Source organism: Gopherus evgoodei, chromosome 4 (genome assembly GCF_007399415.2).
Source record: "Gopherus evgoodei ecotype Sinaloan lineage chromosome 4, rGopEvg1_v1.p, whole genome shotgun sequence".
Lineage (NCBI taxonomy): Eukaryota > Metazoa > Chordata > Testudines > Testudinidae > Gopherus > Gopherus evgoodei.
Genome location: NC_044325.1, coordinates 120,957,240 through 120,982,055, shown reverse-complemented (window position 1 = coordinate 120,982,055; position 24,816 = coordinate 120,957,240). Strand labels below are relative to the sequence as shown.

Sequence of the window (24,816 nt, the reverse complement as noted above, 5' to 3'; positions counted from 1 at the left end):
AACCTGTTTGTCAGTGTCAGAAAATGGATGTGAGCTGCAACTCACTCTACCCCAGTTAGAGGTCACTGAGCAATAGGATTCTCGGGTACGGGTGGGAGTCATTCATCTGCTCCCACTGCCAATCCCACTTGTAGCAGCATGGAGGAGGTCACTCCCACTAGTTTCTCTGAAACTCCATTTGCTTCCCGGAAAATCTGGAAGTGCAGCCATCTCTGCCAAATTCCCTTTCCGAGTGAGAGACTGAAGGGGCTTCATTCAGTGAAAGCTTTCAGTTCACTTCTGCCTCCAGGTGTTAAGGGTCTGACACAAAGGAGTGCTGGAGAGAAACTGGTTGCTATTTCCTGGCCCTGCCCAGTCCCACACTTGGATTAATGTGATAATGGCCTGCCACGCGACAGAAGTCACCACCCACTGCTACCTTAGTAACTAGAAACACGCAGCCCTGGAGTTCTCTGTCCCCAGCAGGTGTGGGGCCGCGGCTCCTCTTGAAGCCAGAGAGAAGCCGCAGCCCTAAACCTGCTGGGGACAGAGAGCACTGGCGCCTGCAGCCTCAGAGTTCTTTGTCCCTAGCAGGCACGGGGCTGCAGTTTCTTTCCCCTGCTGGGCACTAGGCAGGGGCACATCAATGTCCCGGCGGGCGCCAGGGCATTGGGGACTACTGGTATTAGGCCTTAAAGGGGAGCCAACTTATGATTACATTATTTGCGATTTCGCGTTATGGCGGGGCACGTTATTGCGAGGTTTGACTGTATTAGCAGGAGTATTTTTCCACCTGCCTCACCTGGTGTTTTGTGTCCAGTTCTAGGCGCCACATTTCAGGAAAGATGTGGACAAACTGGAGAAAGTCCAGAGAAGAGCAGCAAAAATGACTAAAGGTCTAGAAAACATGATATATGAGGGAAGATTGAAAAAACTGGGTTTGTTTACTCTGGAGAAGAGAAGACTGAGAGAGGACATGCTAACAGTTTTCAAGTACATAAAAGGTTGTTACAAGGAGGAGGAAGAAAAATTGTTCTTCTTAACCTCTGAGGATAGGACAAGAAGCAATGGACTTAAATTGCAGCAAAGGAGGTTTTGGCTGGACAATAGGAAAATCTTCCTAACTGTCAGAGAGGTTAAGCACTGGACTAAATTGCCTAGGGAGTTGGTGGAATCTCCATCATTGGGGATTTTTAAGAGCAGGTCACACAAACACCTGTCAGGGATGGTCTAGATAATACTTAGTCCTGCCATGAGTGCAGGGGACTGAACTAGAAGACCTCTCGAGGTCCAGTTTTATGATTCTATGATGGCTCACATTTCAGGTTGTCCTACAAGGGATGGTGCGAGTATATGGATGTGCAGATGTATACTCTGTAGTATCCTAAGCTGAGGTGTTTGTGACTGAGCTAAATGTATTAATAAACTGTTTGTAAATACAGAGGAGTTCCTGTAGCGTGAGTGTTGCAGCTGTGCACATCAGAGTTTCCCATTATATAATGATTTGAATAAATACTGGGTCTGATCTTGGGACAAGAAACTGTCAACCCTCAAAGTGATAACTGGGGATTATATTTATATTTCCTCTATAATCTATAGATCGGGCTACAGAAGGGACAGCACAGGAAGCCTCTCTCTCTCCTTGCTCAGTCGCAGGCCTCGCACTCCCCTGAGCACAAGGTCTGATCCCTTCTTTGCCCTTAGGGGCAAAATAAACAACTAAGTAGCCAATGAAGAGCAGAAGGGGGCCATGATAAAATCCCACAGTGCACTGGCCAACACAGGCAGCTGGGCAAACAGAAGAACAAATGGTGGCTCTTGAAGAGGGTTTAGCTACAGACAAATATCCCGGACCCCTTGGTATGAAAAGGATGTGTGTAACCCACACACCTCCTGGGTGTGGTGTTCTATCCCATCTAGGGGCACCAGGACCACTTAGAGAGAGAGAAAAAATGACTCTGCTCTATAGCCTTAGCTAAGAGTCAGCTGGTAGAGTTTCATACACTAAGCTCCAGAGATCCCCAGTTCAATCCTGCCTGTTGGCAACCGGTGTCTGTCAGTGCTGCAAGTGGGGGCTCATCTGCGATTCCAGCTGGGACATCTCTGAAGCTCAGGACATGCTTCCTCAGCTAGGGGAAGTATGTAACTCAAACACCTTCTGGGTGTGGTGCTTTGTCCCATCCCGTGCACTGTGAGATCACTTAAAGAGAAAGCAATTAATGCATCTGCTTAACAGCCAGTTGGCTTTTAGCTCATGTGGTAGAGGCTCATGCACTCCAGAGGTCCCCCGTTCGATCCTGCCCGCTGAGGACCAGGGTCTGTCAGCATTGCATGTGCAGGGAAAATTCTTCCTCTCTAAAACAGTATTCCTCCCACAGTTCCCCCTGAGGCAGATAGCAGAGAGATTTAGGCTCCCCAGCCCTTTGGACCTCTTGTGTTTTTATTCATTTTAAATCAAAATAAATGTAGTATTGTTTAAAGATGACTAAACAGGTGTTTAAAAGACCCTGCTTCAATTTTTATTGAAAAAAATATATGAGAGTGGAAATCACTCAATCCTCAAATTCAGGGGGGTTTGAACTACTGCTCCATTTTGGACCGATCTCTATTAATAAATTCTGTTCTCCAATTGGAATAGCCCATAGGGATATTGAGAGCCACTGAGACATCAGGTGCTGGAGGGACACACAGCTTTCAACCTCTCCATGTTCCTTCATGGACCTGACATCTTCCGCACACCCTGCAGAGTTCTTTCCAGCAGGAAGATGTTTGAATACTCACCTCAGTTTCTGCAGTTTGCAGTCAGGATGTTTCAGTCCCTCACACAGCAGCTTCATTCCTCCTGCCTCTCCCAGGTTGTTCAGCGCAAGATCCAACTCAGTCAGGGTCGGTTTGGCCCTGAGAACAGAGGAGAGATTCCCACAGGAACCGGCAGTCAGACCACAATTCATCAACCTGCAGGAAACATGATCAGAGAGGGAAATGAGCACTGATTTCTGTCCAGTTCCCTCAGTGGGATTCTAGAAAGAGTCCTGTATTCTGGGAATAAAATCACCCTGCTGTAGTGGTGGATGCTGGGGACCACATGAGGATTTCAGTCCACATGCAGCTTTAGCTCTCAGTGGGCCTAAGAGTGGAAGAATTGTATGATTCCACCAGAGAGAGGTGGAAGCCTGGGACCTGAGGTGGGTGCACCCAGAGAGGCCCGAAAGGGGACAGAGGTGTAGCTAGCCCTGGAACTGTGATACAGGATTGAGCATGTTGCTCACCGAAGTCTGAGTTTGGTCTTTCCCAAAGGAGCATTCTAGATACAGGGTTTCCTCTTTCCCTGTGGCAGGCTGTAAGCCACTGGGCAGACTCAGAGCTGGAGTGGAAAAATGAAGTCATTTCAAGAGGGAGGCTTCCTGTGCTCAAGGGGAGGGAAAAGCACAGGAAGCCTCCCTCTCCTTGCACCCTGCACTGAGGCTGGGCACAGCCAAAGCCCTTGCATTCCTTCTCTCCGCACCGCGGTGGCAAAAGTAGCACCAAAGCAGGCAAGAGCAGAGCAGAAGGGGGCATGATAAAGTTCCACGATTCACTGGCCAGCACAGCCAGCTGAACAAACAGAAGAACATGCTGCAGCTCCCGGAAGAGATTAGCTGCAGGCAAATTCCCCTGCAGGCAAAGGATGTTCAGGAGGAATTCTGCCTCCCTTGGGGTATGTCTACACTACAAAATTAGGTTGATTTAATATGTTGATTTTTTAGAAATCAATTTGATATAGTTGATTGTGTGTGTCCCCACTTAAGACCATTAAGTCAGCGGAGTGAGTCCACAGTACCAAGGCTAGCGTTGAGCATGGAGCCCACTCAGCTCACTGTCACCGTACGTGTCCTGGGTGCTGCTGGCAGACAGGGTACTGCAGTGCTACTCAGCAGCAGCTCCTTGCCTTTGCAAGTTAGCGAAGATGGTTAGCAGCTGTATTGTACTGTCTGCTGCTATCTCCAGGTTCCTCCTGGCCAGCCTCGGTGAGGTCGGTCAGGGGCTCCTGGGCAGACATGGGTGCTCCTGGCCAGCCTCAGTGAGGTTGGTCGGGGGCACCTGGACATAAACAGGAGTGACTCCAGGTCATTCCCTTCTTTAAGTTTTATCTAATGGAGATTCAGTCCTGCCTGGAATATCAGGCAAGCCTACCAAAGAACCAGAGAGGCAAATGGCTGCTCTGGGTCAGAGCCCCAGACATCCCGCTTCTACGATGAGCTGCATGCCATTCTAGGAGGTGCCCCTAAAACTACCCCACCCCTGTGCTTCCCACCCCTCCTGGGCTACTTTGGAAGTTATCCCCCCATTTGTGTGATGAATTAATAAAGAATGCATGAATCTGAAACAATGATTTTATTGCTTCTGCAAGCAGAGATCACAGGAGGAGGGCAGTTGGCTTACAGGGAAGTAGAGTGACCCAAGGGGGTGAGTTTTCATCAAGGAGAAACGAACAGAACTTTCACAGCATAGCCTGGTTGTGAAACTGGTTTTCAAAGCTTCTCTGATGTGCAGCACATCCTGCTGTGCTCTTCCAAGCACCCTGGTGTCTGGCTGTGCTTAATGATTTAGTCTTTTGGAACAGAGTTCTGATAGCACGGATTTGTCTCCCCATACAGTGATCAGATCCAGTAGCTCCTGTTCGGTCCATGCTAGAGCTCTTTTGCAATTCTGGGACTCCATGGTCACCTGTGCTGATCAGCTCGCCATGGTGGCCAAACAGGAAATTAAATTCAAAAGTTCACGGGACTTTTCCTGTCAACCTGGCCAGTGCATCTGAGTTGAGAGTGCTGTCCAGAGCAGTCACAATGGAACACTCTGGGATAGCTCCTGGAGGCCAACACGGTCAAATTGCATCCACACTACCCCAAATTCAACCCAGCAGGGTCCATTTCAGCACTAATCTCCTCGTCGGGGTGGAGTATAGAAATTGATTTTAAGAGCCCTTTAAGTTGACAAAAATGGCTTCGTCATGTGGATGGGTGCAGGGTTAAATCGATCTAACTCTGCTAAATTCTACCTAAACTCGTAGTGTAGACCAGGGCTTACACAGAATCTCTCTCCCTCCCTCCCTTAGGCAGGGCTGTGAGAGATTTCGGATTCTGAGGCTTTGTAAGGCCTCTTGTCCTTTCATTCATCTTAAATCACAGTAAACATAACATTGTTTTAAAGATAATTCTAAGAACTGGTTGTTATCAAAGGGAGTGAGATCATGCTTTAAGCCTTATTGGACTTATATTTTTAGTGAATATTACTACAACTTAGTCCTCAGTTTCAGATGGGGAGGGTTGAACTAGGGCTCCAGTTTGGGCTCGTCTTTCTTTATATGTTCCATTTTCCAAACATGAGGAGCCATCGGGATGTTGGGAGCCACTGACATGTCAGGGGCTGGAGGGACGCTCGGCTTTCAGCCTCACCCTGTATTGCAGAGAGCTGACACCACACACGGTCCCCAGACCCTGCTGAGTTCTTTTCAGAAGAGAAACTTAGAAATACTCACCGCAGCTTCTGCAGTTTGCTGTGTGGATGTTTCAGTCCCTCACACAGCTGCTGCACACCTGAATCCCCCAGGTTGTTCTCCCCTATATCGAGCTCCATCAGGGTGGGTTTGGTGCTGAGAAGAGAGGAAAGATCCCCACCACACACGGCCGTGAGATGGCAGTTAGAAAGCCTGCAGGGGACAGATAATCAGAGAGGGAAATGAGCGCTTCTGTCTCAGTGGGTTTCTAGGAAGATTCCTTTAATTTGGGAATAAAGATTACAGAGCTGTAATATTGTATGCTGAGGACCACATGACCAGGTGTCAATTTCAATCCTGGGCATCTGTAGCTTTCATTGGTCCTGTGTTCCATACATGAACATTTTTCTAAGGCAAAGTTCCCAAACTCCATCTCCTGAGCAAAAACATTTGGGTTTCCCCTACTAAAGAAGCTTTATTGCACTTGATAGAATAGGAAGGGGAAGAAAGAGAGGGAAAGGAACATCATTGGAAAGTCTATTGCAGTTTTGCGGATGGGCGCAGTCCATTCCTCTCTCTCTTGCTGCATCATTTCTACTTAGGACTCCACAAACAAGTCGCCATCTATGGGGTACACAGTATTGAATATTCAGGGAGGGGTGAGTATTGCCTTATCTCAAGTCCCTCCTCACTCTCCGTGTTGCCTGGGCTTGGCTGCACACTAAAGGAAGCCTCAATTTCCCTAGGGAGGGCAGTCTCACAGGCTGGGCCTACAATGAAAACTGTTACCGTCTTTCACCATTGCACTTCTACCAGGGACAGACTGCCTGCCAACAGTCTCAGCTACTGGAATGCCTAGCCCTGCTCTTAGGGGAAATGCCACTGTCTGTTCTTAACACCCTAGCAGCTGCACTGGGAGTAGTGCCGTTTTGTTAGTGCAATTTTAACAGCTCCGAGCAGACAATGCAATAAACAGTGACCTAAAGGTGCTCGTGGAAAATGTGTGTGTGTTGAACTCATTAAATGATATGGAAGGGATGTGGCTGGGGAGAGATCAGAAGCTTAGGAGTTAAATTGCAGAGCATTTGGGAAGAACTGAAAGGGTGGATAGAATGACTGAGCCCTGATGTATTGTACCTGTTACATACAAGTGCACAATGTTAAGAAGAAACTTATAGATGCCAAATGACTTCCCTTAAGAAACCTCGACTGAATTTCCAGTGAGTGCAAGGCCGATTGCTGAGATGGCGTAAATCAGACAAGCTACTTTGAAGTTAGTGGAGCTTTGCTGATTGACAGCAGCCTAGGATCTGACCTTAGCATGGAAACTGATCAGGGAGCACATGACCAGTGCTTCTTAATCAGCCTCTTACGCTCTGTGTAGAGGATCATCCACTTCCTTTCCAACCAGTTGTCATTTATTTAAGACTCAAACTGGACTGCAGGCTAACATACCAGTCTCATTTAAGGAAAAAGTTCACCTCCTGTGCCTCCTGGGGAGCAGAGGCCAATGTTCTGCAAACTTCAGTCCTGACACTAGTGTTTGCTCCAGCAGAATATTGTGCAGCAGTGTGGGGCAGGAGTCAGCCCACACATCTTGTTGCTTCAGAGCTGAACACAGCCACCCATATCTTTAGTGGCTGCCTTAGCCACATATTCTCATCTAATTTATATACGTTGGTTCATATAAATCCCCCAAAACTTCAGCGAGATGCCATCACTCCTAAAACTGCCTGGAGGGCCATACCGGATGAAAATGACCTGCAGCGTGCAAGGCTGACTATGCTTCGAGCAAGTGCAAATAAGCAATGCACACTTTCCACCAGTAGATCTGCCCACCTCCAAAAGAAAACACCTACACCTCTAGCTCCTGCTGATTTGCCATGACCAACTTCGTACTGCCAGCTTAATAGCAGGGCTGTCAGGAAGGGGGAGATTGCTTGAGATAACCACCTAACACCACACCATCAAGGGACAATGCCAGAACTATTAGCCTGGGTATTACTGGCTCCCCCTCCTGCTGGGACACAAGATTCCACTTTTATACTAGGGGACCATAGAAGGGTTTAAGGGGAGACATGCTTCCTCAAGGAGACACACATAGTGAGCTAGAGCTAAGGCAAAGGGAAACAGAGGGTCACACCCCAGAATCTACTAGCATGTCTGAGGAAGCTTGACCAGCCTGGACCTCCAGCGGAGACGGAGTGGGGTGATAGGATTCTGGGGAAGATAGCTATGCATGTAGACTCTGCTGTTTTGAAATCTTTTTTGCCCTAAAAGGCTTTCTTCTTATTAAATAAACAATACTTGTATTCTCAGAAGGCTGTTCTGGCCACTGGGTTTAACTAGTCACAGACTCCCAGAGGGAAGAATTGCAGGTGTCGAACCCACTCAGACCTGCACGATAATTGCGGTGGATACACAGGTACTGGCTGAACCAGTCAAACTCGCAGGGCAATCACCATGGACACAAAGGCGACTGCTGCCCTGGGCCTGGTCTAAGAGTGAGGAAGCTGCATGATTCCATCCAGAGTGAAGCAAGGACTAGAGGTCCGGGTGGGAGCACTCAGAGAGACCTGAAAGGGGACAGGGTGTAGCTAGCCCTGTAATCATGACATAGGCGTAGGCTTGTCCACTGAGGCCTGGATGTTGCTCACCAAAGGCTGAGTTTGGCCTTTCCCAAGGGAGTATTCCAAATACAGGGTTTCCTCTTTCCCTATGGCACAGTGGTAGCCAATGGGCAGACTCACCAGCTAGTGAGGAAAAATTAAGTCCCAGCTACAACTCACTTCAAGTCCCTTTCATTGGGTCTTGCTTTATTGTGAAAAACAAGATCTAAAAGCAAGAGGAAATCAACTCATCATACTGGGTAAGAACTTCCCAAGACCTCGTCAGCTGGAAGGGGAAAGGACCAGGGGCGGCTCCAGGCCCCAGCATGCCTTCGGCTGCATGCCTGCAGAGAGTCCGCTGGTGCCGCGGCTTCAGTGGAGCCGCGGGACCAGCGGACCATCCACAGGCAAGCCTGCGGGATGTCCACCGGAGCCGCGGGACCAGTGACCGGCAGAGTGCCCCCCGCGGCATGCCACCGTGCTTGGGACGGCAAAATGTCTAGAGCCGCCCCTGGTAAAGCGCCAGTGCCTCCCCATTAGGTAGCTTCCTCCACACCGGCTTCCCCTTTACTTCCTTAACCCTGCCCAGATCAACCATGGAACCTGGGAACCCCTTACACTGAGGGCACCAAGCATGCAGCCTGCAGGAGGATCTGACATGCATGATATATTTATGCAGCCCATGTGACATTCTCAGATTCTCCAGAATCTAAGCTGCCATTTAAACAAAATAAGTTTCTAGCCTATATGGCAGCAGAGATCATCTTCTCAATGTGAATCCAGTGTAACTGTTAAAATGATGTTTACCTGAGTCGGCACACAGCCTGAAACAACAACTCGGAGATCTGAACTCTCCTGTCACCTGGTAATCTGATTGGAGTATCAACTTAGTGAACATTGACACTGAACCATCATCAATGGGCTTTAAATCACTGATCATTTTGGTGGCTGGAAGAGGAAGGCAGGGGTGGGAGTGAAACCCAGTAGCTTGCAGATTGGAAGTTGCTACAGAGAAGAAAAGGCAGAGACATGGAACAGAGCAAACTCCCAAACACCAGCAAGAGGAAGAGAAACAGAAAGAAGGATGAAGAAGGAAAAGAAACCAAGGGCAAAAATGCAGTGGCCTTAAAGGGGAGCAGATTTTCTCACTGAGGAAGGATGTGGCAAGAAAGCGTGGAACAAATAATAAACAAAACAATGTTACTACATAAGCCCAAATTGTCCCCTTGATTGTTGCTATCAGGGAAGGAGACTATTGTGGATCATAGGAAGTACATTGTATTTACATTTATGTATTTACATTGTATTTACATTTATGTATTGTATTGGCCCACAAACTACAATTAACCATACAAATCAGCCCTCTTCCCTGAGTGAGTTTCACACCTCTGCCTTAGATGCTTAGATGCAAAAATATGTAAAATTGTTTTAAAGATCATAAAGTGGTGTTTAAAATGGGCTTTTCCCTCAGAAAGTGAGATTATGCTTCAATTTTTATTCAAAAATCCATTTCAGTGAAGATCACTTTTAGGGAGTTTGGAATTAGTGCTCTGGTTTGGGACCATCCTTATTTATATCTTCTGTTCTCCAAAAATGACCAGCCACCAGGCTGTGGGGAGCCACTGACACTCCTGATGCTCAAGCCTCTGCGTGCTCCTACAAGAGCTGATGTCACACACCATCGTCCTGGCCTGCTGAGTTCTTTACAGAAAGAAACCTGCAAATACTCACCCCAATTTCTGCAATTTGCAGGTTGGATGGTTCAGTCCCTCACACAGCAATCTCACTCCCGAGTCTCCCAGGTTGTTCATTGACAGGTCCAGCTCAGTCAGGGTCTGTTTGGTACTAAGAGCAGAAGAGAGATCCCTATAACAAGCGTCCGTGAGATGGTCGTTAGTAAGCCTGCAGGAGACAGATAAACAGAGAGGAAAATGAGCACCTCTGTCTGTCCGGTTCCTCAGTGGGTACCAGTGTGTCCCTAGAAAGAGTCCTTTGTTCTGGGAATAAAATCACTGCATTGTGCTAGTGAATGCTGAGGATCATATGACCATTTGTGGGTTTCAATCCACATGCACCTGTAGCTCTCACTGATCCTTTATTCCACATACAAATGTTATTCAAAGGCAAAGTTCCCTAACTCCATCCCCTGAGCAGAAACACTTAGGTTCCCCCTAATAAAGAAACTATTATCAGTGAGGGATCAGAGGATGGGAAAGGAAGGAAAAGCAAAAGGAATCTCACTGGGAAATAATGAACACACTGCTGGAAGGTATGTTACAGTTCTGTGAATGGGGAGGAGGAGGGGGAGCCTATTCTTCTCTCTGTTCCATCATTTCTACTTAGGGCTCAGCAAACAAACCTCCATCTATGGGATACTTAGTGTTGAACATTCAGGGCTAAGGGATGGGTTCCATTTTGCCAGCTCTTGAGTCCTCCCTCCCTCTCCCATTTTCTCTGGACTTGACCATAGACTAGAATAGGCTGGAATTTCCCTAGGAAGCCGAGTCCAGGGGCAGCTCCAGGCATCAGCACGCCAAGCGCATGCTTGGGGCAGCAAGCCCCTGAGGATGCTCTGCTGGTCGCCGCGAGGGCGGCAGGCAGGCTGCCTTTGGCAGCATGCCTGTGGAGGGTCTGCTGGTCCAGCAGCTTCGGCAGCATGCTTGGGGTGGCAAATGCCTAGAGCTTTCCCTGGACAAGTCTCACAGGCTGGGCCTACAGGGCATGTCCACAGTGCAATAAACGACCCATGGCACGGCTGCAGCTGGCCCTGACCACCCGACTCAGGCTGGCAGGGCTTGGCTGTGGGGCTATAAAACTGCACATTAGCTCCCTATTGAAGGAAGGTTTTCTTTTCTTTCTTTCATTAATGTTTCAAGAACCAAGCCTTATATAATCTTATCAAACACCTTTTTAACACTGGGCATTCTGAGATTATAATGCTATCTTTGAGTTCATTTATTCTTAAAATATTCCACCATAGATGACCCATTTGCAATTAATGTAAATTTTGGAATGTTTGTGAGTACTTTAAAGTCAAACTTACTTCAATAAGGCAGACCTAGGTCTCCTGCTATTTTGTTATTAACTTTTGTTTATATAATATAAATATAATTCACAACATTAAAAAATCTATAATGTTATAACCATTACAGATACTATATTCACACAGAGTAAACTATCCTGCATGCAGCTTCCATTTAACTCTAACCCTTTTTCATTATAACCACATGGATATAATATCCATTATTTATTGTATGTCTTACAGTATTGATCGTGTTCTTTGGGATCTGGACTTTTTCTTCTCCTCTCATGTCTGCTCAGTTGTCTTAATGATGCATCTTTTAAAGCTATTTAGGCTCTCTTTGATCTCACTGACTCTTGGCGACCTGGGGGACTGATGCCCTTGATCCCCTTCGGATTTTTCTTGAGCTGATTCACCTGTACTCATAAGTACTAGTGTCCTTTCTTTTGGATCTGAGACAGACATCTGCTCTTCCATCTAAATGTTAATCTAAATGGGAAACTTCTCATATCTTATATTGTTCTCTCCAAGAAATGTGGACACCTAGTATATTCTCTTCACTTTCTAAAGGTTGCAGTTGCCAGATCTGGGAACATTTGTATGGGCTGATTAAGAATCATCAATGGTTCAGCTCTCTCTCTCATAACCCTCAGTATTTTATCCTTGTCTTGATAATAGTGTAGATGGACAATCCCATTTCTGTTCTGGAGTCTGCTTAGGGCCCGGAGAAAAAAGATCTGTGAGCCCTCTCGGTATGAATGCATCTTTATTACTTAGTTTTAATGGTATGAAAAATATTGACCAATATGTCCAGCAGATTTCTCCCTTCATTCTCCTTTGCAAAACCTTTAATCCTTAAGTTATTCCTGCATTCTTTAATTTTCATGTCTTGCAGCTTCAATTCTATTTCTTGTTCTCTTTTTTTAATTATTTGGATTCTTCAGTCTAGAGTAGTAATTCTGTTGGATTGTTCATTTAATCCTATTTCCACATCTGTTAGTTTAGCATTAATTTCATTTTATATCTTTAACGTAAGCCTGCATTACTCTTCCCTCATTTCCTTATTCATAGGGTGACCAGAAAGCAACTGTGAAAAAATGGGATAGGGGGTGGGGGTGGGGTAAAAGGTGCCTATATAAGTAAAAGTCCCAAAAAATGGGACTGTCCCTTTAAAAATGGGACATCTGATCACCCTACTCATTCATTTCTTAGATTTCTAACAGCAGGTCCTTCAGATCAGCCTTAGTGGCTGGTGCTTCTCCACCTGCCTCCATAGTTTGTTTGCTGAAGGGCCATTACTACTTTTTGTGGCCATATCTTTGTTTTAGGGGAATCAGACGTTTGTACAAGAGGAGATCTTTCCTTTCCTAGACATCTAGAGCTTCTTCTTGTCTTTCCTTCCTGCTTGTTACATCTCTCTCAAGATGGCTGCCACCACACTTCCTGTTCATTTGTCTGACCTTTCCAAAATGGCCACTAAGGACACACTTCCTCCCCCAGAGACAATATTACAATTTTAATTATTTTTATTGCACTCACCCTCTGTCTCTTTACAGGATAATGAGGGTCCAGTTCAACATCTCCCCATTTGCATAGTAATTATTAATATATTCTGCAGGCTGAGGGCTCTGGATTCTGTAGTTGGATATTCTCCCTCAGAGTCTGCTCCCTGGGATTGGGAGCTGTCCAGCTTTCTTCAGCCTTCTTTTTAAAACTGGCTCCAAGAGGCGTTATTCATATATAGGGCACAGATCTGTGGATTCAGGTTGGCTTAGTTCTTTTTATCTTCTTAAATTGTTTTAATTTCTCCCCCATTTATTGCGGAGAGCTAGATTAAACCACTGTTTTGTTTGCTGTTTGAGCCATGCCCCCATGCTCACCTAGCTTTTAAAGAGCTGACTAAGGAGCTCACTGGGCCATTAATGTTGATTTTCAGTAAGTCTTGGAACAGCTGGGAATTCCAGAAGGCTGGAAGAAAGATAGTATTGTGCCAATATTTAAAAAGGGTAAATGGAATGATCCAAGTAACTATAGGCCTGTCAGACAGACACTGATCCCAGGCAAGTTACTGGAGTGGCTGATATGGGACTTGATTAATAAAGATTTATGGAAGGGTAATAAAGTTAATAACAATCAGTATGGTTCTATGAAAAATATGTCCTGCCAAACTAATTTGATATCTCTTTATGATGAGATTACAGATTTGACTAATAAAGGAACAGTACTGATGTAATACACGTAGGCTTCTGCAAGGCATTTCACTTGCTACTGCAAGACATTTTGATTAAAAAACTAGAATGATACAAAATTAACATTGCACACATTAAATGGATTAAAAACTAGCTAAGTGATAGGTCTTAAAATGTAACTGTAAACGAGGAGTCATTATTGAGGTGTATTTCTAGTGGGGTCTCATGGGGAGCAGTTCTTGGCCTTATGCTATTTAACATTTTTATCAATGACCTGGAAGAAAACATAAAATCATTTCTGATAAAGTTTGCAGATGACACAAAAATTGGGAGAATTGGTAAATAATGAAGAGGACAGGTCACTGATACACAGTGGATCACCTGGTAAGATGGTTGCAAGCAAACAAATATATGTTTTAATATGGCCAAATGTAAATGTATACATCTAGAACAAAGAATGTAGATCATATTTATAGAAAGGGAGACTTTGTTCTTGGAAGCAATGACTTTGAAAAAGATTAGGGGATTGTGGTTGATAATCAGCTGAACATGATCTGTCAGTGCAACGCTGTGGTTAAAAGAGCTAATGTGATCCTTGGATGCCTATCAAGAGGAATCTCAAGCAAGAGTGTAGAGGTTATTTTACCTCTGTATGAGATTCTTGTGTGACCACTTCTGTAATATTGTGTCCAGTTCTGGTGTCCACAATTGAAGAAAGATATTGATAAATTGGAGAGAGTTCAGAGAAAATCCATGAGAATGATTAAAGGATTAGAAAACCTGCCTTATAGCGATAACCTCACAGAGCTGGTTTGAGCATTGGCCTGCTAAACCTAGGGTTGTGAGTTCTGTCCTCAAGGGAGCCACTTAGGGATCTGGGGCAAAAATTGGTCCTGCTAGTGAAGGTAGGGGGCTGGACTCGATGACCTTTCAAGGTCCCTTCCAGTTCTAGGAGATTGGTATATCTCCAATTATTACCTATAGCTCAATCATTTTAGTTTAACAAAGATAAGTTTAAAGGATGACTTGATTACAGTCTACAAGTACCTACATGGGGTATAAATATTTTATAATGGGCTCTTCAATCTAGCAGAGAAAGTTACAGTAGGATCCAATGGCTGGACACTGAAGCTAGACAAATTCAGACTGGAAATGTGGCATATATGTTAAGAGAAAGTAATTAACCATTGGAACAATTTAGCAAGGGTCATGGTGGAGTCTCCATTCACTGTCAATTTTAAAATCAAGATTGGATGTTTTTCTAAAAGATATGCTCTAGGGGAAGTTCGATGGCCTGTGTTCTAGATCAGGTCAGTCTGGATGATTCTGCTCCAACCATTAGGCCAGACTCCTGCTCGGACCACTAGGTTGCACCACCTACACCGTGGTGTGTGATAGCAGAGAACTCTGACTAGGAGTCTGCGCTGTCCCACCAGAACTGTAGCCTTCCGTGCAGGTGATTCCTGTAGGTGCAAATGTAACCCACACACCTCATAGGTGTGCTGTTCTGTCCCATCTACTGTCACCGAGACCACTTAGAGAGAGATATAAAATGAATTTGCTCTACAGCCTTAGATAACAGCAAGCTGGCTTTTAGCTCATGCTGTAGACGCTCATGCACCAAGGTCCCCAGTTCAATCCTGCCCACTGGTGACCCGGGTCTGGCGGTGTTGTGCAAGAAAGCTGTGGTGCTGGCAAGGGAGAGCAGTCTTGGCTGGGGCTCTCTGCTCTACACTCTGAGGACCACACCACCAGCCACCGCACCTTACTCCTATAGGGATCAGTGTATGAGGCAGTGCAGGGAGCTCTCTACGGCTCCACTGTCATGGGAGTGAATGAGCGGGGACATGCCCCTGTTTCTTCGTTATCCAAACTCCCAATTATCCATATAAAATCTATGTCCCCCCCAAGCTATTTGGGCAATAGGGAGTATACGGTAAATGGAAATTTAAATTCCTGAGCACCTAAACAATTCTATATAGTCACTACAGCAGACAGGGTCAAGAGAGCTACGGTGCTGTAGAACTTCTGGGATAACAACAATATATGAGGCCTTTAAAGACAAAAAACAGCTTCTTACTTTAGTTTCTTTAATTTACAGTTTGGCTCCTTCAATGCTTGACAAAGCAGGTAAATATGTGAACATGTCGGCTCATCCTGATGCTGTTCCCTAAAAAGAGAGAATAGAAATTTTCTATGTTGATCTCTGGAAACAGATTTTAATTCTCTTTCCTGAACATGATAATATTCTCTTGGATGGCGTAATCATACACTGCATATGAGTTACTCCATGAGTCTGTGAGTGGGAGTCACAAGGGAGCCATCCAGTGGTCATGCACACACACACACACACACACAAAACATGACACTGCACATCAGAGGTGAAAGTGAGCCGGTACAGGCCAGTATGGTGTACCAGTAAGAAGTGGACCCATACACAGTTGAAATTAAAGCGCTTTAACGTCACGGTCCCTTTCCCCCTTCTCCACCCCGGGCCACCAACAGGGAAGAGCAAATGAGGCAGCTGCTGCTGCTTTAAATCCTTTCCAGAGCCCCAGATGGTGCAGGCCGGGCAGCATGAAAGGGCTGGCTGGGAGAGGCTGACACCCCAGGCCCGCCCCTTCTGCCCAAGGTCCCGCCCCTTCCAGGGGCCCGGAGTCGGTAAGTCTTTTATGTTACTTTCACCTCTGCTGCACACACTTCTCCCTCTGGGGAGATGATGAGAGAACAACCACCACCTGATAGTGTCGCATGTCTTAATGCTCTACTGGCAATCCCTCAGATGATAGTGATGAGCATGTTATAAGAACCGCTATAAAACAGAAGGGCTTGAAATGGACTCGAGCATTGCACTGTTTTTCTCAGGGCTAGTAAAAGTCCACCAGCTTGAAGACATGAATCCAGAACCAACAGAACCTCTCTGCATTCCCTATTCCCAGCCACCCATAATCACCTCACTCTTGCCCTCACCTATTTTGTGCAAAGTGCAGCATGCACTAATAATATGGGGCAGATATTTTTTTTCTGTCATCAGTTAGCACATGTTCAGTGAATTGTCCTCCTGATTCCGGCACCCTTTCCCAGTGTCCCATCTCTGTGGCAGGAGACAAGATTATGATGTGAATCCCCTTACTAAGACAGAGATTGACAAGGGAGGGAGTGGGACATTCCTGGAGTTTGGGGTCTAGGTCAGGAGAAGCACCCCTGTGGGGGTGAGAGCCTACAGGGGTGGAGAAGGAAAAGAGTGTTAACCCTCCACATGAGGTGAAGAAAAGGGTAAGTGTGTGAGGATGCTTTTGTTTTACCCTTCCCTCTTGCATTTATTAGTAACTTGGGTAACTTAGATTTTAAAGATCCCTTTTGTGCCTTCCCCTGGATGTCACTATTTGGGCACCTGGCTTTAGCAGTTGTGCCTTTTCAGTGAACACTTTAAATGTGATTAAGAGGGTGACTCTCTGCAGCCCCAGAGCAGTGCCATCTTCCTGGTCTCCTTGGAAACAGGAGGCAGCAGTGCGCACAAGTGGGAAGCCCATCTGTGGGAACAGAAAGTCACACACACACACACATACCCCTCCACAAGGTCCTTTCAGTTTTACTGTTGAAATCACCAGCTGCTTTGGTACTTAATGCCCCATTGACATGTCACCTGGCTGCCCAGATGCTCCCACTGATCTGAAGTTCAGCCGTAACACTTTTGTCACTCATACTGTTGCCATCTTTCCATTTTAAATGACCTTCTCTCTCTACTTAAGAAATTATGTAGGCATGTTTCCATCTCAGACACTACTTACAAACGTGGCTGCTTGGGTGGCCGTAGGGAATCTTCATTCGGGTCTTCAGATCCAAACGTGCACAGATTTAGATAAAGTGTCTCCAGCTTACGACAGTTTTTTAGACAAAATGAAAGAGCCACTTGATCCATTTTGGTAAAATTATATTCAGCTAGATATAGCTCAGTGAAGTGATTTAGTGCACTTTGCACAAAACTCTCTTCTTGAATTTCATACAAACAGTGAAACTCCTCAAGCTGGTAAATCATCTCAGCATTACGTTTAAAGGATGAGAACTCCTCATCAGGGTCCAAGAACAGTTCCTCAGACTCCAGGGACAAGGATGATATTTTTGGTTTTGTTTTAACCCATTCTAGTAATTCTGGTTTAATTTTGGGAGAAATTTTGCAGCTAAGTTTTTTCTCCATGTCCTCCATTCTCTCTTCATTTAAGAGACCAAACAGGAATCGCACTGTTAACATTAAGTAATTTCTAGATTTTCCATAGTTTTCTAACAATTTTTTCACATTGTTCATAGCAGTTTCTGAACCTTCCACAGTTGTTGTTTCTTCTTTCTCCAACACATAAAACAAAGTTGCGAAAAACTCTTGAAAACTCAGGTGAATGAAGCTGTAGACACACTCACAGTCAATATCTTTTTGAAACATGTTCTCATTCAGAAGGAGAGAGTCAGATATATCTAAGCCGTGCTTTTTGATTTCTTCTTCCCCAAAGAGTATTTTCTGCCTCCAGATTCCATCTGCAGCCAAGGAACAAAGTCCCTTCAGGTTAGCTGGTGTGTGCTTCTTTGAATTGCTGCTGTGACCCTTTAACAAACTGAAAAGATAGAGCATATACACACCAGTGATTGTTTTGGATGTTTGTGCAAGATCTTCACCTGCTTCCATCTGTTGTTTCAGAACCGTGCAGATGATCCAACACGCAATGGGGACAAAGCACAAGGTGAAGAGCATTTCATGTTCTTTGACAAAGTTAAAGGCTTTTCTTGCTTTTTCTTCATTCCCTAAAAAATTGTGGAAATATTCCTCCCTCTCAGCTGCAGAAAACCCTAAGATCTCTGCATAACGTGCACATTCCAAACACTGCCTGAGTTTCTCCAGAGCCGTTGGTCTCGTAGTGATTATTACATAGGATTCAAGAAGAACAGTTTTCCGAACTAAACTGCTCAATGTAATTTCCATTGGCTGCTTCTCACAGGGATCAGAGCACAGACTATCTTCTGGCTGATCCAAGGAAAATCTCAATTCATCAAAACCATCAATTATAAACAGGAGTTTCTCTGGATTTATCAAAATCTCTTCAACTGGTGCATTTTTATTAGGACAATTCTTTAAAATTAAATCAGCAATTCTTCCTTGCTCACTGCCAAAGTTCACTTCCCTACAATTTATGTAGAAAGCATAATCAAACTTTTCCTTATAGAGCTCTCCAGATGCCCAGTCAAACTTAATCTTTCTTGCTGTCATGGTTTTTCCAATCCCTGCCACTCCCAGCAGCACAACAATTTGTGGTGTTTGTCCATCTTCATCACATTTAAATAAATTACCCAGGGTGATAAAACTAGTTCGCTTAGTCATTATTTCTTCATGTCTCCATCCCAAGGTCATTATTTCATGTTCTCTTTCCTTTTTGTGACAATGTTTCTTTACAATAATCAGCTTTGTGTATCTGCTGTTTAGAGTCACGTTCTCACCAAGCCGAGAGTTCAAGTCTTTTATTACTCTGTATTTGTTTTGTATGTGTTCTCTATATTTCACCCTGTAATCTAAGGTGATGTGAAGCATTAGAAATATGGAATCAGAAATTCAGAAAAAAGACATCACTAATGTTACAGTTAAGCTATTTAAACAATAATAATGCTACTTTAAGCATATACTGCAACTTCCAGCATAAACTATCCCCAAATCAATTAACTATGGGCCTGATTATAAGTAGTCCCATTGCAGGGCCGCCCAGAAGGGGGGGGGGGGGGGTGGGGCAATTGGCCCCAGGCCCTGGGTCTTCGGTGATATTTCGGCAGTGGGGGGCCCTTCAGGGCTGCTGAAGATGCGGAGCAACTGAAGGGCCCCCCACCGCCAAAATGCCGCCGAAGAGCCAGACCGCAGCCGGGTGAGTGCAAGCACTGCAGCTCCCCCAGCTTTGTCCCAGGCCCCTGAACCCTCTGGGCAGCCCTGTCCCATTGAAATTAGTCATGTGAGTAAAAGCTATAGGACCTTCCATGCACATACAATAGAATTTTATTTATCTGAATGGCCTGCAGGACATCTGAAATGCTCGGATAACTGGGCAGCTGGATAACTGGGCGTTCAGATAACCGAAAGTGTGGGGTATCTGACTGCCTCCCCCGACTACACAGTCTGAGGTGTTATTTCTTATTTCTAGTGGTAAACATCTGGCTGCTCTGATCTAATATCTGTAATCAACACAATTTTCTTTTAGAATGTCACATACTTGGTCTTCCGGGTGTTTGTTTAGGACATAAAGCTGAAAGAGAAATTTGCAGATGAACGTTAGTGTAACAGAATCACAGTGTGTCACGCAATTAAGGAAGATAGGGCAATTCATCCAGTCAGTGGTCTCTGCAGAAGTAAGAATTAATTAGCTATGATACTACATAGCATCTAAGAACCCTAGCCTTGGCTCAGGACCTTGCTGTACAAACAGAACAAAAAGATGGCACCAGCCCTAACGAGCTTAGACAATTGGGACATTATTTTATAGAAAATAAACACATGTCCTAGCTTAAAAGAAATCTAGCTGTGTGAGAAATAGCCATTTTACTTTTTCTCTGCTAATTTACTAACCAAGATACAAATAATCTATATATTTTTAGTAAAATTGATTAATTATGAGACAACATGCAAGCCTCGTTTAAACTATTCTCTATAAAACTGTTGATGACATTTTTGACTGCTTTTACCACACTCTGTGCCTATTTTGTCAGTTAAACTGTAACACTTGCCAAATTTAAGGTATCCATATATAGGAGTACAAGTGTATCGGCTTTTATTGTGCTTTCAATAATGGAGAGTAATGTTATGAAAAGGGTTAAACATGGATTCAATACATAAAAATAGCCTTGAAATATTACGGGAAGCTGTAGTTTAGTAATTATGGGGCAGGAAATGCAAACCAAAGGTCTTCCTTAAGTTTCTACATATCTTAAATAGTTTAGTAGAAAATATATACCATTCTTTATTTACTTGGCTTATTCTGAAAACTACAAAGAAAATACAAAAATTACATTGAATACATGTGTGCACACACTGAAAATATATTATGGCTGATAGAGAAAAAACATTTCAAAAGAAGCCCTGCAAATCCTGAGAGGCCACCCTGCTCACAAACTGTCCCTTCAGAAGGAGACCGCTGGTTTTCTTTCTGACAGTGTCAGTCTTGTCAGAAGGTGCTAAGAGTGAGGGTCACTCTTAGCTCTTGGCAGGGGTTAGACTAGATGACCCTGGCAGTCCCTTTTAGCCCTATGACTCTAGGAGGTATCTAGCCTTTGCAATATTTTTTGTCTGCGGGCAATGAGTCAGAGATAAAGTTTGGACCCACAGGCTGTGTGCAAGGGGACAGCTTTTGCAGCATTGTCCAACCATTGTATAAAAAGATGATGTGTCATTTGAAGTGGCTTGTGGGATAAAGATGGAGGCACTTTGAACTGGATCATGCCACCACCCATAGCCAAGCAGCTCGTAAAGAGATGTTATATGAGCGAGATGGTGGGAACCGAAGAAACACATCTGCCTTTGGCACAACCGGTGTTTGACATACCACGATCAAGCCATGAGAACTGCACAGCCATGCTAATGGATTATGAATGTCATCACAAGGACAGTGCAGAGACAAAGGCTGAGGCCAGCCCTTGGGCACAGCTGTGGTTTGAAACTCTGGAACTGACCAGGAGACCCCAAACGATTCAAACAGAGCCAAGTCACAGGTACGTTGTATGTAAGACAGTTTAAGGGTTGATATAAGGGTGGGATACTGGCCATAGCTGCTCAGCTGGCTAGAGTGTTTGGCTCCCATCCAAAAGATTGGTCAGTTAAGACCTGCCTGAGGCAAAGGTTTTTAAACCATGTGCTGAAGAGGCCTCTACACACAAAAATGAAAGGCTTTCAAGCATGGTGTAAAAACTAAAATGGCACCTTACATGTTTTTCTTATTTCAAGTCTCATCAGCTTAGAATTGGTTCTTTAAAGGCCTGGAAAAATCTGGACATCAAATGGACTGACTGAATCTGGTCCACTTTCCCCCCCCCCCACATGGAAACTGAGTAAAGGACGTGCTAATTCTACAAGACCTAACTTTGAAGATGGGATTTGGTACTGAGCTAACCACACCTGTGCCAGTCTATACTCTTAAAACTGTACATGTGAGATTGTACGAGCAGCCATGCACTTCATTAACCATTGTCTGAAGGGTTGTCTACATCTGGAGTTATTCTGGAATAACAACTCTATATGTGGACACTCTTACTCCCAGTTAGCTTAAAATATGTTGAAAGTGGATTAAGCTAAACTGAAAAAAAGGCACTCATTCATGGAGTTATGCAGCACAGACTCTTACACATGGAGTTATTCAGGAACAGCTACTTCAGTTTAAATTCAGACCTTCCTTAATCTGATATAATTTAAGTGTAGACAAGTCTCGAGGACTGTGAAAGTGGTGTCATAGATGCCCCAGGCTAGCACCACCCTGATTGCATGAACTGGACTTCGCTCTCTTGTGGGACATTGAAAAGCAGCTGGAGGCCTTTGAAACTGCAGCTCCTTAGGTTTGCTGCTACTCAACAAGTTGTATTCTACTAAATTTGTTTCTTTAATTAAATATAGCCTTGAAGATAAAGTTCCTGCCTGGAATCCTAGAAAGGTCCTGTTCAGCTGTTTAGTGAGAATATGCTGGGTCAGAGTCTCTTCTGTGATCAGTTTCCAATTATAGATCATTGATTCACTGTCCCAGCCCCAGAACAGGTTAGAGCCACCTGGGGGATGTTCTAACTCACACCAGCTGCCACTGGTCCCCAAGGAATGGTCCCCCAGGTGGGGATGAATTCCAGTCACTCCGCCTCCACACCTCTCGCTGTCCAGGACACTCCCCCTGCACCGCTCTGTTAGCTCTACACCCTGAGGATTTCCTCAGAGGGAGAGTTACCAGCTGACTCTGCTCCCCTTGTGTCCACTGAGTGGAAAAAAGGCAGTGGAGCGGTTAGAGAATCTGGCCCACTCTGGGCATCTCTGCTCTGAGCTCCCCTGGCTTCCTGCTGGGATTTAGAATGTGTCATTCCTGCTATCAGTCTGTTTCTCCTTCTTCTCCTGCTGCTGCTGCCCCAGGGCAGATTCCTTGGGGAGACTCCCAGGTTTTTTAGGAACTTTAGGTTTCTTACCATTCTCTCTTTCTTCTCTGAGGTCAGCAGCAGCTTCTCTGAGACTGATTTGATTGAAAACTTCTATGGCCACATCTACTGCAGCGTCTCCACCATAGAATGCCATCAGGAGGTTCTTCGTATCTATTGCATCAGCATTCTCCAGCCAACCTCGGTGGATGGTACCTTTCCCCTCAAAGTCAGAGTGTGATAATTTGTCTTTAAATCCTTTGAACTCTTCCTGAGAGAGGTTGTTGAGGGCATGTATGAGCAGGTCATTGATCCTGCTGCTTCTGTTTTCCATCACTGGGTATCAGGAAAGGAAACTAATACACAAAATAAAATCCTGTTATTCATAATTAATAGGGTATAACAGCAATTTTCCCCATGTATAGGACAGAAGTGTAGTCTACTAATGAGAGTAAATCATGGGGCTCATAACTCCTCAGTTGTTTTCCTCACAGATGAAGCACTGGACAGCTTACTTTGTTTACAGTGCCTCTATTTTCCCATCTGTAAATAGGGATAATCATACTCCTCTAACTGACGGGCCATAACTGTGTCATAAGAGGTTTGGACATCATGCTGTACCCATGCTCAGGCAGACTCGTGTGACTACATCCCAGTTGTTCCAGGCCATATTCTGCCGTCTTTACTCAGGTTGATTTCAGTGGGACTACATGTGGGTAAGGTATACTCGGGGTGACTAATGGGGACAGAATATAGCTCTAAAAATTAAACCAAGTTTTGGGGGTGAACTGTTGTTCACCAAATCTCTAGAAACTTCCTACTGAATTTATGAACAAAGGAAAGTCTGTCAGATCCCTGAAAAGCCACTTATTGAAAATATGACAAATGCTTAACTAAATAAGAATTATCCTCATGCACCTAATTACATCAAATCTATTAGCTAGAGACTTAGGGCCACAGGTTTAAAAACAGCCTCAATTTTTCTACCTGTGATCAGTCACAGCAGGTGCAGTTTTGTGAGTGCAAATCATTGCAGACATAACAGGAGACGGGCCCCGAGCCTGCCAAGGAACAGATGGGGCCACCATTACACACAAACAGGTTCCTTTGCACTACTGTGGCCTCTGCTGACTGACTCGCTGATGATGCCCCCCCAATCAGAGAGACTTCTAAATGCCAACACTTAACCCCATGATTATTTGCACTCCCAAAAACCGAGCCGCTAATTGATTGGGGCAAAATTGGAGGCCAGTTTTTTAAATAGAATTTTCAGCAGAGCTGCAAAAGAATTATTAATTTGGCCATCAGCAAAAGGACGCCATAAAAAATGAACAGAAAAAAAAAAGGAAAATGGTTTAACAATCGAAATTTGAGACAAATGGTGAAGAAATCTAAGCAAAACCACAAAGTCTAAGCAAAACCTAAGCAAACCTAAGAAATCTAAGCAAACCTCAGTGCTCTTCCCGAGTTACCCCCACCCTCTTCCCCAGACACTGTTGTGCTGGAACGCTTAATCACAGAAAGTCAGATTATACAGGGGGGAGAGAGACATTTGTTCTAGGGAGGATCAAGCTTTGAAAGAAAAGCAGCTTAAAAAAAAGCCATTAGGGCAAATGTGACCATTCTCTCAGCAGAACAGTCATGTATTTAAGAATGGAAATATTTCCGACCCTGATTGTCCCCTGTCTACAGTTGAATCTATGCACATAATAGTCAGGATGTGAAGGGTTTCTAGAGACTTTTTACCAATGTGGAAATTGTAGTATCCTGTATTTTTGGCTTTGAGGCCAAGATTTTCATTAGTGACTAGTGACTTGGGATGCCTAAATTGAGACACCTTGAAGGGGCCTGATTTTCAGAGGGTGAGTGTTCGGCACTTACTTGAAAAATCCCCAGTTTTCAGTGTTTCTGGTTGGGCACCAAGAATTATGAGTCACTCTTGAAAACCTTATCTTAAATTGTGTAATTTCCAGTTTCTCCATAGAAAGCACAAACATTGGTATGGAAAGAAAAAGTGGCATTACGTTAAAATGGGAAAAGCACTTCAGCAAACTCTCTGGAGGAGTGAGCCCAGATTTCTACAAGAGCCACCACTTCCTCTGTATGCATTCCTCTGAAAGTAAAGCAGTATAAGTTGCTGTTCCAAGGGTGCCTCATTAGCTCTTAAAATAAAGCAGCTCAGCGGGGTGGGGTGAGGTGGGCTGGGGTGGGGGGAGGGGGAGTTCCGTTCAGATAAGTGTCTGAAGGTGGCAAATGTTTAGATATCCACCCTTGATTTAATCTTGGAAATCATTGGATCCAGGTTGCAGCTGGACTTCTTTATGATATTACTGTGCCACCTTGTGATGGGGAGTATGTACCACAGACGAACTCTGATCCATTGAAGTCAAAGGCAAGATTCCCATTGACTTG

General features: G+C 44.7%; 1 protein-coding gene across 1 annotated transcript in view; it reads right to left on the bottom strand.

Moving 5' to 3' along the window:
* The window catches only part of LOC115650591 (NACHT, LRR and PYD domains-containing protein 3-like), a 41,032-nt gene extending 18,294 nt beyond the window's left edge, over positions 1–22,738 (bottom strand). The window contains exons 1-7 of the mRNA XM_030560775.1: positions 22,456–22,738; positions 19,518–19,550; positions 17,067–18,831; positions 15,356–15,445; positions 9,796–9,966; positions 5,498–5,668; positions 2,761–2,934 (exon numbers count right to left, since the gene is read on the bottom strand). Coding sequence (XP_030416635.1) covers positions 2,761–2,934; positions 5,498–5,668; positions 9,796–9,966; positions 15,356–15,445; positions 17,067–18,831; positions 19,518–19,550; positions 22,456–22,738 — 2,687 coding nt within the window. The remainder of the gene's footprint in view (positions 1–2,760; positions 2,935–5,497; positions 5,669–9,795; positions 9,967–15,355; positions 15,446–17,066; positions 18,832–19,517; positions 19,551–22,455) is intronic.
* Positions 22,739–24,816: the final 2,078 nt, after the last annotated feature.